This window comes from Entelurus aequoreus, linkage group LG19, assembly GCF_033978785.1.
Source record: "Entelurus aequoreus isolate RoL-2023_Sb linkage group LG19, RoL_Eaeq_v1.1, whole genome shotgun sequence".
Taxonomy (NCBI): domain Eukaryota; kingdom Metazoa; phylum Chordata; class Actinopteri; order Syngnathiformes; family Syngnathidae; genus Entelurus; species Entelurus aequoreus.
The window spans coordinates 25,687,500-25,704,204 of NC_084749.1; the positions used below are offsets into that span (position 1 = coordinate 25,687,500).

At 37.0% G+C, this 16,705-nt stretch overlaps 1 protein-coding gene across 13 annotated transcripts in view; it reads left to right on the plus strand.

Moving 5' to 3' along the window:
• Positions 1-16,705, plus strand: part of LOC133635227 (leucine-rich repeat-containing protein 7-like) — a 149,722-nt gene that overhangs the window by 106,910 nt on the left and 26,107 nt on the right. For 11 of the 13 annotated variants that reach the window (XM_062028155.1, XM_062028156.1, XM_062028158.1 and 8 more), the window contains 5 exons: positions 53-281; positions 371-739; positions 2,342-2,581; positions 11,979-12,191; positions 15,348-15,515. In XM_062028155.1, coding sequence (XP_061884139.1) covers positions 53-281; positions 371-739; positions 2,342-2,581; positions 11,979-12,191; positions 15,348-15,515 — 1,219 coding nt within the window. The remainder of the gene's footprint in view (positions 1-52; positions 282-370; positions 740-2,341; positions 2,582-11,978; positions 12,192-15,347; positions 15,516-16,705) is intronic. The other 2 variants (XM_062028157.1, XM_062028163.1) reach the window with 1 other exon arrangement.

Consider the following 16,705-nt stretch of genomic DNA (forward strand, 5'->3'; position numbering starts at 1 on the left):
CACTGTGAGTCAGACATGTACGGCACTGTTTTCCATGTCTCTTCTTTTGCAGTATTCCTATGGACACCTACAGTTCCTCCATTGAGCAGCAGAGCAGTTTGGACCGACAAGAGCTGCCAGGTTCCATGGAGCAGACCAACATGGCTCGGTCCCAGTCTGCACCTATGCTCGATGAGGAACTTGCTTTCCATGCACATAGCAACCAGAACCAGCAGGGGCATAACCAGAAACCCGCGGTCCCACACAAGGCCTACCACTTTGACCAAAACTATAACCCCCAGGTTAGCATCTTGCATTTATTGTGGATTTACATAAATGTTTTTGCTTGTAGATCCACTAATACTTCCGATCATAATTTCTAAACCACTAGGTGACAATGGATCGCCGGGCCCCTCCCCCTTTCCCCAACACACCAGATTATGTTAACCACTCATCAAAAGCTTTGGAGTATATCAATCAACCTGGAAAGACATTACCCAAGGAGTTGGTGAGCCCTCGGTACCGCGCTTACCCACCCCTGGAGATGTTCTCTTTCCCCCAATCGCCAATCAATCAGGATGGTTCCACCAGCCAGCAGCAGCAGCAGCAGCAGCAGCAGCACCCAATCCCATCGCAGCGTTCCAGGCCAGGGTTTTTGAGGAGAGCAGACTCACTGGTTAGCTCAACCGAACTCGCTTTGTTCCGTCGAGTTCACGAAGCCCAGCAAGAGGCTCTGCAGGAAGCTCAGTATAGACAGCAGGTATGCAGAAGTATTCAGACTTTTTTAAAGACAATTATTTAGCCAAACTTTTTGACTCGGGGGTCACATTGGGTTAAAAAAAATTTGGCCGGGTTGTGTGTGTGTTTTTGTATTATAAATGATGTCACGTTATCGATGGGAAAATGCATTTTTAGACAATTTGCCTGAGCGGCTAGGAGACTCCGAGAGTTACAAGCGGTAGAAAATAGATTAGAAAGGACAAATTAAAAAACCAAAAAAAATTCAGACTTCCCGCGGGCCGAATTTTGGATGCTGGAGGACCATATTCGTCCTGCGGGCCGTAGTTTGGGGACTTCTGATCTAAACTTTACCGCTGCTGGGTATTTTTTTTCCGATACTTTTATTGTCATATTTTCAGAATGTGTTTGTTCTATTTTTGGCCAAAGAAGACAAAGAAAACAATCTGAAGTTGTCTTTATTTTTAAGTTTTAATGCCATGGTTTCAATTGTCCGGCTCGCGTGTGCACAGCTTTATCTTTCCATGCGGCCCCTTAGCTAAAAAGAGTTGGACACCCCTGATGTACAGTATTACAGTATATGTAACAGCTGAAACAAAAAAAGGGCAGCATAAAATAGAGAGTAGGTCCAGCAAAAAATAGACCTTATAAACAGAGAGGTAGCTAACATAGAAGCGGTCAGACAAATTAAAGAAAAAAACTTGAGACTCCACGCGGGCCGGATTTTGGACGCTGGTGGGCTGCATTCGGCCCGCGGGCCGTAGTTTGGGGACCACTGTTATAGTCGAAGATAAATACAGTGTACCTACGGATAATTAGTTCTGTGACATAGCTGGCACTGGCTCCCTCGCCCCCCTCTAAACAGCACAATTTTAACATATAACATGCCTTTTAAAAAGAAAAAAAAACTTTTGATACAATATATTGTATAAAAACAAAGCAATAGAATGTACTACAAACAACTACAGTAGTTCTATGAAGTAATGTATTTATAATGTACAGCATTTTCCTTGGAGCGCCAAGTTCTATAGTATCTCCTTTGAGCTGCTTCTCTGTTACACACACCATCAGCAGCTTTTCCATATTTTTATGGATACATGTTTCTAATTTAGACATTATTTCAACATCCTTGGCTTGCGTGATCAACTCCTTCTGCCTCAGACTAGCTTTGGCTCCACGCTTAGTCAAGTTTTGGATGATTACTTTCTTTCACTTAATGAATATCATCCGCTTCTTCTTCTCAGCACTGTCCTTTACAATAATTTTGTACCTTCCCATGGTTGGGAAAAAACGAAGTTATGTCGATCTCTAGCTATAAACTAATGATAGTGAGTAAGACACCGTCAAATCTTTTAATGCGAACCTTACAGGGTTCACTCTGACATTTGCTATGCCAGCTAGTGGCGGAGATGCTCGTAACCTGAATTTTTGCTCGCAAACTAAAGCATAACAACTCACAAGAGACGACTCGTATTCTGAAAAACTTGTAACCTGGGGCACTCAGAGGTACCACTGTGGCTTACCAAATTAAACCCCCATTCATAAAAGGACAAAACCATTACAACATTCTGCGATTCTTTTTCACGTGCCATTTTTGTTCATTTGATGTCCTCTCTTGCTTCAGGGGGACCCTCCTTTATATAGTCGTGCTCTTGCTTACTCCAGCCCTATGGATCATTCTTCCAACATGGTGGACAGCCAGAGTCAAATGATGCACAACAAGAGAAATGGCCGGTATGACGACGATTACACAGACTACCAGGAACAGAAGAAGCCAATGATCGGTTACCCGACTAAAAGCTTGACTCAACGTCGCCCCCTGTCAGCAAGAAGTTACAGCACCGAGACCTACGGAGCATCTCAGGTCTGTCACGTGAACAAATAACGAGCATTGACTTCTAACACACAGTTTTTATAGTTTTTTTTGTAATTTACATGTTTTCATCCTATATTATGGTAAATAGAAGGGCCTGACAATTTACCCTTGCTTTCTTATGAATTAATTTTTGAGCTAGCTTTGGGTGACGGTACTGATTTTAAAGCATCACAAGCGGTAGAAAATGGATGGATGGAAATCATTTTCTTTTTTTGTCTTGCATGGCTCCAAATCAGATGTTTCCCAAAATAGCCACAATAGGTGACCAGCAGGGTACTAATCACTGTGCTGGCTCCTTTCAGAATTTAGGAGGAAGACACAGTGAATAAACTCTGATCTGAGACGCTAGCATGGTACACTTGTTCATTCACTATTTCAGATTATACACCAAATTTAGGGTTAGATCAGGGGTCGGCAACCCAAAACGTTGAAAGAGCCATATTGGACCAAAAATACAAAAAACAAATCTGTCTGGAGCCGAAAAAAATGAAAAGCCTTACATAAGTCTTATAATGAAGGCAACACATTACGTAAGTGTCTATATTAGCTATATTAGCCTACTATCAAAATGATTATTTGTCGCAGGCTGAAGCAAATCTACGTTGACAGAAATGTTGAAATGTAATATTTATTCTACACATTTTTACAACATTGAGTTGAGTTGAGTTTGAGTTTATTTCGAACATGCAAGCATACAACATGATACATCACAATTTCCAGTTTCTCTTTTCAACATGTTCGAAAAGGAGTAGAAAGAAGCAGAGCTTATTTAATCCTACCCCTTTTCTTTTACATAACAGTTGATAAAACTTTTGTTCACTTCCTGTTCTCAATTTATCCACAATATACTCCCTAAGTAATCACAATAAAAATAAATAAATAAATAAATAATAATTGGTGAAGTAAGTTACATTTCATATGATGAGATAAGTAAGATTATTGTGAGAGTGAAATAATGTTTATCATGGTTCTTCTTCTTTGTACTTTGTAAACACTTTAAGTTTGAAGAGTGTCTTGAAGTGGATCCTATTAGTACATTGTTTGATTGCTTTGCTTAATCCATTGCATAATTTAATTCCACATACAGATATACTGAAGGTCTTAAGTGTTGTACGTGAGTACAAATGTTTTAAATTACATTTCTCTCTAAGATTATATTTCTCCTCTTTTTTTGAGAAGAATTGTTGTATATTCTTGGGCAGCAGGTTATAGTTTGCTTTGTGTATAATTTTAGCTGTTTGCAAATTCACTATGTCGTGGAATTTCAGTATCTTTGATTCAATAAATAAATATGTTCTCTATATCCAACATTATGTATTATTCTAACTGATCTTTTTTGTAACACCGTTAATGAATCAAGTGTACTTTTGTAATTATTTCCCCATATTTCTACACAGTAGCTCAGATATGGTAACACTAACGAGCAGTAGAGAATATGAAGTGATTTTTTGTCTAGAACATGTTTTGCTTTATATTTGTATATTTTTTACGTGAGATTTCCAGTTCAATTTATCATCAATCATTATACCTAGAAATTTGGTTTTATTTACTCTTTCAATTTATATTCCTTCTATTGGTATTTGTGTTTGACTTTTTCTTCTACTGTTACCAAGTAGCATTATTTTAGTTTTACTGATATTCAACGATAGTCTGTTTTTGTAAAACCATCTTTTTAATTTGTTAATTTCTTCTGTTATTATTTGTATTAGCTTCTGTGTATTCTCTCCTGAACAAAATGCTGTTGTATCATCCGCAAATAATACTAACTTTAAATATTTTGTAACTTTACAAATGTCATTTATATAGAGATTGAATAATTTAGGTCCTAATATTGATCCCTGAGTTACACCACAGGATATATTTAGCGTTGTAGACGTGTGGTCGCCTAGCTTCACGTATTGTTTCCTGTTTGTTAGATAACTTCTTATCCAGTTTAAGACTAACCGTCTGATGCCGTATCGTTCTAGTTTTTTGATTAAAATATTGTGATTAATTGTGTCAAATGCTTTAGTTAGATCCATAAAAACTGCCGCCGCACATTTTTTACTATCTATTGCATTGGTAATTTCTTCTGTAATTTCAATTAAAGCCATTGAAGTTGAAACATTAGCTCTGTATCCATATTGGTTCTCTTCGAGTATTCTATTTGTATTTATGAAACTCTCTAATCTGTTATTGAACAGTTTTTCAATGATTTTAGAAAATTGTGGAAGTAAAGAAACAGGTCTATAATTTGTAAATTGGAGTTTGTCTCCAGTCTTATAAATTGGTGCAACTTTAGCTATTTTCATTTTGTTTGGAAATTTACCTGTTTGAAATGATAGGTTACTAATATACATTAATGGTCCTGAGATCTCTTCAATAACCTTTTTTATCGTTTCCATATCAATTCCGTTACAATCAGTTGAAGTCTTAGATTTACATTTTTTCACGATTGTAACTATTTCCTCCTGTGTCACATTACTGAGGAACATGGAGTTGGGATTTCGCTCTATGGTATCATTATAGTCCTCAATTGGAACTGGGCCTGGAATCCTTTCTTTCAATTTTGGTCCAATATTTACAAAATAATTATAGAAGCTTTCAACTACTTCCTTTATTTGTCTTTTTTTTTATTTCCGTCTAAGAAGTATTGAGGGTAGTCCCTCTTAGTGCCATTTTTAATAATGCTATTGAGGATGCCCTATGTTGCTCTCATATTGTTTTTGTTCCTGTCCAATAATTTACTGTAATATTATTTTCTACATGATCGTAGTATGTACAGGTATGTTAACTTGTTTTTATACTTTTTGTACTTGATTTCTGCCTCTGTAGTTCTTTGTGCTATAAATTTTCTATATAGTGTATTCTTCTTCTTACAAGCATTTTTTAATCCATTTGTCATCCATGGTTGATTATTCTTTATCTGCTTTCTACTGAGTTGTATCCATGGACAATGTTTGTCATAAAGTATTATGAACTAGAAATGTTCATATGCTTCATCAACCTCTTTTTCATTGTACACACTGTCCCAATCTTGCTTTTGTAGCTCAATTTTGAAAGCAATCATCCTCTTTTCTGTGCATAGTCTTCGAAATGTCCTTTTGTCTTCCATGTTCTTCTTGTAGTTTCCATCATATATTGTAAAAACTGGCAGATGATCACTAACGTCGGTTATGAGTAGACCACTTGTAGTGTTATTATCAAAATCATTGGTAAAAATATTATCAATAAGCGTGGCACAGTATCCTGTGATTCTGCTTGGCTTTGTGATTTGAGGATATAAACTGATGCTCATCAATAGACTTTTGCTTGTTAGGGTTCAATAAGTCAATATTAAAGTCACCACATAAGAACATTATTCTTTGACCATTGTCCATGTAAGTTGCCTTGATCCATTCTTCAAATGTTTCTATACTTGATTTAGGTGATCTATATATACAACTGATGAATATGTTTTTGCTTTTTTCCTGACATATTTCAATGGTTGTACATTCTAAGATATTATCTATAGCAAATTACATGTTTTTACCACTTTGTAGTTCAGGTTGTTCATCACGTACACAGCTACTCCTCCTCCATTTTTGTTGGTTCTGTTGATGTAGTTTAGTTCATATCCTTCCAGATCAAAATCTATTCATTTTTTGTCATCAACCCATGACAGCGATAACTTTGAAGGGTTCGTTGATGTGTTCCAAAAAGTTCTTAATGTTGTTGTAGTTTGCATACAAGCTTCTGCTATTAAAATGAATAATTGACAATTTGTTATCACATGTAATGTTGCTATTATATTGATCATCTGTATAATAAAAACAATTATTACTGATGTGGGAGAAAAAATGTGTATCTTGATCTGTATCATTTTCCAAATCCTGGTTTTTGTGATCTTTGTTGCAGAAATTTTTTAGTTCCATATTTTCTTGTTCAACAATCTTTGATGTTGTTTCAATAATCTCTATAAGTGTAAGTGTAGGTGGATGCGATCCTGAATCTAGGTCCTCTTGTTTAGTCGTCCCTTGGAACATAGTAGTGCCGATGCTGAATTTAGGTGCTTGTTTTCTGTCAGAGTCCATTATCATCGTTGTTGTGGAAGCTGTGTAAACTTTAAAAAATGTCCAGGTCCTTGATGTCATGGACAGCAAGTACTCTTGCTTCTGGACCTCCATTCAACTTGATGTAGATTTTACAGTTGGCGCTCCAAGTTCCCTGGATTTTTCCCTGCTTTCTCAAGTCGCGTGCTTTCTTGGCGATTCCAGCATTACGTTTTGTGAGATGCTCATTTATTTACACTTTTGTTCCCTTTAGCTTCTTTCCCTGTCTCAGCAATGCCATTTTAGATTTTCTGTTTACGAGTTTCACATTAGAAACCAATAGTAAATCAGAGGCTACTCAGAAGGTGAGACAACTTCTGGAAATTACTGGCTTTTAGTGGCCAAAGGTATAGATGTGTGTGTCCAAGTTAATAGAAACGGCAGGCTGTCTTCTTTTAATAGATTTTTTACCATCTTTGGCAAGCTAGGCAATGTTTGCTGTGGTCTGGAACAACATGTCACACAAACAACTATCTGAAATGCAGCCAATATTACATAGCGATAATATGTCACGAGACATGCAAAACTAAATTATGTACAAAGAGGATAAAAGTAAAGGATATTAAATGAGCTCAAATATACCTATTAATGAGGCATAATGAAGCAAAATGTACATATTCACGCACATTATAAAACTTTTGGTGGCCAAAATGAGAAAAAGACGGAGTGGAAGATTTTACATGTAAACAAACTGTTGCGTCACAGTCCACACAACTACGGTGAGATCAAGAACCGCCGAAATTAGTACGACAAAACGATGTTCACCAAATACTCTCATCAGTGAAGTATAAACATATTAACATATTAAACTGGCGACTTTCCAACAATTGGGAAGGTTGTTGGTGAAAGTGTCAGGCAAATCATTTCGCCGCCGGTGTTGTGGCAAAATATGATTGTCTGCCAAAAATGTATTTTCTTTGCAGGAGCGAGCACCGCTCGCTAAAGCTGCATTGTTTGGCTTCGTCTGTCCACAGCGGATTACTAAGTGTAACACTTTATCTTTGTGGTTATTGTACCGGTGAGTTTTCTGTAGCTTTCTATGGCTCATATGTTTCCTGTACCACTTCCTGTTTTCGCAACTTGTGATTGGATACTCACTTGGGAGTCCCAAGTGAGTATCCAATCACAGAGTTAGGCCAGCTAGAAGGCCTTACTGACAACAACTCGTGATCTGATTGGCAATCGCAACTGTCTATCACCTCTATGTGTCCGTTTACTGCCAGTGCAAAGACACCTACTGTACATTGTTGATTCTGAAGGCCCCGGGCAGTTTTCGTAAAGCATGGCAACATAAGCTATCTGAATTCTGATTGAATACAAACTCTGAACTAAAAAAAAACAGCATTGGAAGGAGCATAATATGACATGAAGAGAATATGAATTATTTGATATTTAAGGAAAGTAAATTAAAAATTACTTTTATCTTTATCCATGATCATGATTTCTTACGGCACACCACTGCTATAATGCAAGCAATTTGACAAAATTAGAAAACTACATCAATTGCGAATCACATATTAACAAAATAACTGCGAAATAAGATCGTGTGGTGTTGCTCTATGGATGGACTTTGAGGACTCTTTCTGGGACATCTTCTGGATTATCAGTGTGTTTTTAAAGGTAAATGTACAAGAAGCATTCACAAGCATAAAAATAAAGCCACCATTAACTAATAATTAGGAATAACAGCTTTAAAATGCTTGCATCACCAGGACAACCATCTCCCATGATCGGTTGGCTCAAACCGCAGGAAAATCAGACGGTAGCTTTTAGCCGCTTCCTCTAAAATAAGGAAAAGAACCAAGAGAAGAGTAACAATGATTTTTCTCTTAAGGTTGTCATTATTCAACCTTGTGCGACTGAGCAGCAGATACGTGACGTAAATGTAAGGGCAGGGACAATAGACGTAACCAGGAAGTGTCCCATAGGCTAGATTGTCGAAATTTATATCGCTCCAGCTTCTGCTGGAGAACTCTCGCCAGGACCCACACTTTGTCGACCGCGTTGGCTGCATGGGTCCTTGGAAGGATGCAGCCCCCGAATTGAAACACCGCAATCATCTAGTCTACCACAACTGCAGTTGCTCCTTCTGGAGACACTGCCCCTGTGTTTTGAAAGAGAATTACAAGTCTGGAGCCAGCGGCGCGCTATCGCAGAGGAAATGCGAGCCAGAGAGGGAATCCATAGCAGACCATAACTCAAACCGATCTGCAAATTAAATAATAATACTGTATCTTTAATAGCTAACCTGGATATTTATAAGCACGTGCTGAAAAAAAAAGCCACAGGTTTTGATTTTTGAGAAATAAGGTTTTTAAATAAACTTGAGTTTAAATTGATGCATTTTTTGTACAAAAACGCAGTCATTCGAAAAATACAAAAGTGCACACATTAACGTGCTATCATTACATTTTGTTAAAACCGGGATGCAAACCCTGGACCCATGGAGACTGGGACGCTACCGATGCACCACTAGAGATCTGACGTTTTTGCAAGTCAGTAAAGATTTATATTCTAATCAGTGACGTCTCATTAATCTGCATTTTCTAATGATACACATACTACACATTTTAATAATACATGATAACTAAGAACAACAATGTGTCAATGTGCTTCAAAAGCGGCTAGAATAAATGGTGTACTGCTGCTGCTGTTCTGTAGCTAATATATGTTGAGAGTCAACAAACCAACATGCCTCAAAAATATAAGAAACATTACTTTTTCTTTGTCTTTTTTTTATAAAAAAAAATTAAGTAATTATAATAAAAAAAACACAACATGGTCAGTGTAAATTTAAAATTTAAGTGAAAGTACAAATATTGTATTTTGGCATTTCCTCAATGTGACATGTGATAAATCTGAAAGAGAAGAGAAAAGAAAGAGAAACAAAACTGTATTGCTCACAGATGCCACCTGGTGATTGTTTGAGCACACTACAAATAGTCCTGGGTAATTTTAAAATACCCCCACTCCTTAATCCTCGAGTCACACGCAGCAATCTCACAGTAATGACGCACATTTACACTGGCATCTACTGTAGGCGTTATTTTCATTGACCGGCCTTCCACGTGTGGCAGATAAATACAGCAAAAATAAGTGCATGAAAAAAAACGTATCACCATAATGCTGAATTAGTGGGAGACCTGGGCTTGTTTCTTTGCAATGCGATAGTCCCCGGCAGGTTGATGGGCTATAGACCTGGGCTATTCAACTACATAATAAAGAGGGCCACAGTTTTAAGAGCCCAAGGACATCGAAAAGTGGGTGTTTCGTCAGAAATTGTCTCCACAGGTTATATTTCTTTCAGACTGCGTTTACTTAAATGCAAAGTAAACAAATCGGTTTTCGAACTGTCTAATTATTCATTATTCGTCCCTCGCTACTCGTTTCCAGCGTGTGCAGCTCGTTAACAGTATGAAGAAACAGAAGCTCGAGAAGTTTTGTTGAAGATTGCTGTTCCTTTTTCTGCATTATTTTTCTTCTTCTTTTACACTTCTTCCTTCATTTAGGTTTGTATGACTAAAAATATAGACATAACAAAAGTGTAACGTTCACAATAAAGTACTGTAACTTTTTTTACGAAATGTATTCTTTCTTTCTATTTTGGGAGAAAAAAAAAATATGTACTCCATGTAATCGCAAATTATGTTAACTTAAATATTGTCTAATTATGCAAAAATATATTATCAAACATTCAAACCATTTTTTAAATCGAAATAAATACTAATGATAATGATTTCAAAGCAAGTTATCCATCAAATTGTGCAATGTAAAAGTAGTAATAGATTTCATTGTAAAATTGTGAAATTTACTGTGGTCTTTACAGCATTTTTCTCTAAATGAAAAAAACAGTACTTTTTTTAATGTAATAAACTGTCGTGCCGTTTTGGCAGTTGTTGATTTGTGGTAAAAAAAAATTTTTAAAAAAATGGCAGCTCAGGTGCCAAAATGTAACTGTAAAATTGCAGTTTTTTTTTATTTACAGTAAAAAATAATGTAAATTTTACAGTAAAATTCTGGCAACAGAGCTGCCTTTTTTTTACCGTAAAAACAGCAGTACTGTTTTTCCATTTACAGTAATAAACACTACATTTTGAGGAGAAATTAATGCAACACACCATATTTTTTTTACATTTTTGTTTTGAAAAAAATCTACAAATAAAATGCATTAAAAAATTGTCATAATAGTATTCACTGTTAGAAACGGACCTCTGAGGCCAAACATAACTGCGATGTGGCCCTCAGTGAAAACGACTTTGACACCTGCTATTAAAAAAATGCAAGCAGACACCAAAACGAATCAGTTAAATTAGTTTTAAATATCTTGACACACACGTACAGTAGGACGGAGGATTTTCTCTCAGTCATGTGTCTTTGCTATGTGATCGCCTCCTTTCTCACAACCATTTGTGCCTAACTGTGCCAGTTTGCACGCACGTGCTAAATATGGTAAATATTGCGTGTGCTGAATGATTATATTTGCATATTCTCCTCCCCATATTGTGGCCGTTCTGATAATCAGCATGTATTCTGAAACTACATGAAGGCAGACACTCTAAATCAGGGATGTCAAACGTACGAACAGGTTTTATCCAGCCCGCGGGATGAGTTTGTTAAGTATAAAAATTAACCGAAATTTTTGAATGAAAGAAACCGCTGTTCTAAATGTGTCCACTAGATGTCGCACTAGCAATTCTTTGTATCTTTGTAGATGATGCTACATATGTAGAACAAATTAATAAACCACATGATGTTAGTGCACCAGTCAAGGAAAATGAGCAAACTACATAAATAACATCCTGTAATTAGATTTTAATATAATTTTTTTATCTTGATAGATTGAAAATTAACACCAATGAGTTGACTAATGAACATTATCACATAATTTATTCAGAAAGTATAAATAACAACAAACACAGATAGAATACGAACAGGTTTTATCCGGCATGTAAGTGTAAAAAAAAACCCAACAACATTATGATTTGTACATTTTCAGAATGTGTTTGTTCTATTTTTAAACAATGCAAACAATCTGAAGTTGTCTTTATTTTTAAGTTATTGTGATGTTGATTTTACCAGTCCGGACCACTTGGGAGTAGATTTTTCTCCATGTGGCCCCCGATCTAAAATGAGTTTGACACCCCTGCCGTTAATGAATTTCCTCTCACTAGTTTGCTCATTTAAGAGATGCAATCCTCTGCGCAGGAGATTAGTAGATAAGTTTCTTATACACCTTTACTATACTTAAATATGCAAACGATAATATACTCATAACAGCATCTTTTGTAAGCTTTTCCCTGTTGTTTGACCATCAGGCACGTCCGGTGTCAGCTCGTCCCACTATGGCCGCCCTGCTGGAGAAGATGCCTCCCGACTACACTCTGGCAACCTGCCCAGAGAAGCCTTTAGATGACACCATCAAAGTAAGACCTGTGGTACCGCAGAAGCCTGAAGACATCACGTCCAAGATGCCTGCAGATTGGAGGCAACAGCTGCTCAGGCACATAGAGGCCAAGCGCCTGGACAGGGTATGTAGAAAGGATGTGCGCACGAGGGAGGTCACACTCACATGCACACAGAGCATACACGACACATAGAAGCCCGCCATGTCTGTATCTATGTACGTTGTTTGTGTTATAGAGTTGACAAGATATATGTCCGGCTGCATGCGTGTGTCCACTCCACACTGTCACCCCCTGTCAGCGCAAAATACTGCACACTCACTACTGTGAGAAATATCTCAAAATCACATGTTGAGATATATGCCAATAATACATACTTTGTGAAAACTACGGATATTTTATTATTTTGATTGCTTGTTTCGATACCAGTTCATATTCAAAATAGACTCACTAAGAGTACTGAGTACTACAAAAAGTCACATAGGTAAGAAAATTTAAAGTGAGCCTACGGGTTGTTGTAATCCTTTATTTATCCAGTTGATCCCATGCCTATTTGCGATTCGGCATTCTATGCTAACAATTGTTGTAGTAAATTAAATAGAAACTTAGAAAATGGATGGATGGATGGTTTTGTGGCAATATCATCTGAGAGTAAATGAGTGCTGCAGCTATGAGTCCAGTAGAGGGTGCCGTCTCACAGGTCCCTTCACTCAACATTGTCCAGCAGGAAGAGGCTTAGACAAGACGTGTGTTATAACTGCATATTTTTAAAGGGGACCTATGATGATTCACCTCCTTTTGGTCTAGTTTAGTGTTTCTTAACCATAGGGTTTGTTGGGCCGTGAATGCCGCCAAAAAATATCTGTTTTTCAGCTGTGGTCTGTATGGGCCGCAGCAATACTCAGTTGTAATACACTTTTCCACCACTTGTGTCAGTAATGACAATATCACACACACGGAAAAGATCTGGAGCTAAAGTCATAGAGAAGCTTCTTCCATCCATTTTCTACCGCTTGTCCCTTTCGGGGTGGCGGGGGGTGATGGAGCCTATCTCAGCTGCATTCGGGCAGAAGGTACACCCTGGACAAGTCGCCACCTCATCGCAGGGCCAACACAGATAGACAGACAACACTTCTTAAGCGCAAAAATGATGACTAAAGTGGTTAAGCTGTATTTTCATATGCAAATAAAATGTATCAACAGTTTATTTTATTTACATTTAAGTTATTATTATTATCATTTATTTATTATTTTAGTTAGAATCTATTTATTTTAGCAATGCGTAATTGTATGTAAATGTATTTTTCATCAGTTTTTAGTATATTTTATTTGTATTTATTTTTGTAATCAGCCATAATAATAATCTTTGTAAATGAAACCAGCAGTAATATACGGAAGCTCCAGCGGCAGCAGTCTCGCTCAGCAAAGGAGGAGGAGGCTTGCCCACACAGCATGTCCAATAATGACCACATAAATACTGTCGTCGATCTTTGACGTCACAAATGGCCCACTGTAAAAAAAAAACATACACATCCAAAACTGTGTGCAAGCTCATGCCCAAATGCATTCAATTTTATTTTAAGGCTTGGCATTGTTTACCACGAGTGTCCAACATTGTAACAACATTTATAAGTCAAAAAAGAGGAATGGAGGAAAAATCATCATTGGTCCTTTTTAAATACAGTACTGTATATTGTATGCCTATAATTGTTTCTTAAGATTAAGGTTTTAGAGCAGGGGTCTAAAACTCAATTTACCTGGGGACCACTGTATGAGTGAGGCTATAGGCCAGGGGTGTCCAAACTTTTTCCACAAAGGACCGCACACTGATGAGTCAAAGCATGTGGGGGCCGTTTTGATATTTTATTTTGTGAAAAAAAAAGAATCTAAAACAGGCATAAATGTGCAAATAAAACAATGTGTCTGCTTTGTATTAAAATTAGCTACCATATTTGCTTATTATGCTTACATTTTTACTGTTGTTTTTTTGTCTGATTTTATTTCGACAATATGCCGCGGGCCAAAAAAACTTGAACTGCGGGCCGCATATGGACACCCACACTTTGGACACCCCTGCTATAGGCCATACTAAGTATTCACTTCAGAATCATGTTTCAACCATGTGACTAAATGTATTAACTACTTTTACCAGCAGCTATAGTAACCCTGACCTATGGTTGGCCTTAAGTCATTATACAGTCAATGTACAATTTAATGTAAAAATATATATATTTTGACACTGTTGAGGTACCCAGGAAGCACTTCAGCTTGCTTAAAGGAAATTTTTTTTTTCAAGTAGGATTCAAGATTGACATAATATATTTGACTTTTAGTCACCCAGGGTGCCTGGGTTGTCATTACATCCAATTTGGAAATTAGGCAGAGTGTCACAAAATTTGGGCTGTGGTTTGAGACCCCTGGGGTATCAAAAATAGGCATTTTTAGGGCTTTTTAATGGGCACTTCTATTATAAGTATTGTTTCACAGCTTGCTAAAGATTTTGTAAGGTAATGCCTGCAAATAGCGGGGATCTACTTAAAATACAATTACTTTGTTAATGATAATTTTGACAAGAAGGCTCCCTTTAGCTAGTGTGAAAAAGTAAACACTTGTGCTTGTCAGTAGGATTAGAGATATAACAGAGTGGAAGATGTGTGACAGTTACTTGACCATTCCAAATAGTGAGCCAACACAAACTATTGAAGTGATTATATAAGTAATGTCCAACTTCTTGATGATATATGAATAATATAATTTGTGTTCATCAGTAAGTTTCCCTTGATTTTTAGGAAGTTGCTACAATAATTAGTTGCACCTTTTCTGTTTATGCCCGAAATCTTCTTTTTCTGTGGACTACCTGTTCTTAGTTTGTTTGTATGCTTAAAATTGTAAAAAAAAAAAAAAAAAAGTAGACAACTCAAAGTTTCAGTCAGAGTTTATTGTTCTATACAACTAATTTATCATCCTTTTGAGTACATACAGTACAAGGGAGATGACTTGAGGAGATAATTCTGACTTCAGTATTGCAAGATAACAACATTTACATTAAGCGGCAAATTACATTGTCCACCAATCGTTGCTTGTATGACACAATATTCACTGTTTGTATCACTGAACCCGAGCTAACATTTTTCTGTGCTTTCAGCAACTGCACTATCTCTGTGTTTCTTATCAGTGTTGTTGATGTTTGTAAAGCTCAGTGTGTCCTCACCATGCTCCAACCTGCTCCCCCCAATCTCTCTCCATTCACCCATGTTACGTGATGTTGTCTTCTCCAATCAGAGTGGTGTCCTAAAGCACAATACTCTCACGCTGGGCATGCTCTGTCAGGGCGGGGGTCACGGCCAGGGGCGCAGCGGCACTTTGAACTTTAACGTTTACAATAACACTAAGCATGAGCCCCCTGCTGGCCGCTGGCTGCCACTACCACCTCCTCCATCTGCTATTGCTGTGAGTATTATCAATCAAAAGAGTAAGCCCTTGGTACTTTACTGTATGAATGCGTATAAATCATGAAGACCTGTTGCACTGTTAATGACTGAAGTTAAATAATGGTCAGCCAAATCAAAATCACATTTATTTCAGCTAGCCTTTAGGTCAGGGGTGTCAAACTAATTTTAGCTCAGGGGCCGCATGGAGGAAAATCTGTGCATATGCGGGCCGGACTACTAAAATCATGGCATTAAAACAAAAAAATAAAGACAACTTTAGATCATTATCTTTGTCTTACTTTGGCCAAAAATAGAACAAACACATTCTGAAAATATTACAATAAAAATATTTTTTTTAAATACTGGTAGCGGTAAAGTTTAGATCCATGAAGGAAAGAAGAAAGTGAATGAATGTTTATAACTAATATAATATAATATAAATTTACATATGCATAAAAATGTGTTTTCTTTTGTATTAGTTTTTTGAATGAATCAAGTAATGTTTATGACAACCTTTTTCCAAAACACAATATAGAATGTGAGATATAACAGGGTAATGCATACATTTATCATGTGTTTTCAAAATGCTTACAAAAAAGTGGGACCCCCAAAATTTACTGTGGTACCCCATTTTTATGATTGATGGAGTATTGGTGCATGCAAAACAGCAGCAGGCGGCTGTGGCCTGGGGGCCGGTTCTAATACTAATAAATTATCATTCCGGGGGCCATAGATAATTAATTTGCGGGCCGGATCTAGCCTGCGGGCCTTGACTTTGACTTAGGTGCTTTAGGTCAATGTCTATGGTGGCAACAACTAAGTTATCTCGTACAGCAGTTTAGCATTATGTAAACTTACAAACCCACAATAGTCACAGGCATTGGTTTTCTATGTCAATGTCAACCATTTTTGTGGATCTTTATTTCTAACTTTGAGCGTGACGTACCTTCACACTCTCATTGCAAAATCATATAATAGTGACCAGTCAGTCAGTATTAAGTATTAAGTAGCTGAGGATTATTAAACAAACACAATCAGGACAATTGTAATAACTGGTTAAAATGTGACTAAGGTGTATACTGTACTGATGACAAATACTTCTAGGGTGCGATGAACTTGTCCAGACAAAAAACTTTGAAAATATATTTAGTACACACTTTAGTGCAATTAGGTTAGCGTTCACGTTTATTTTTTGTCAGCGGACTAAAT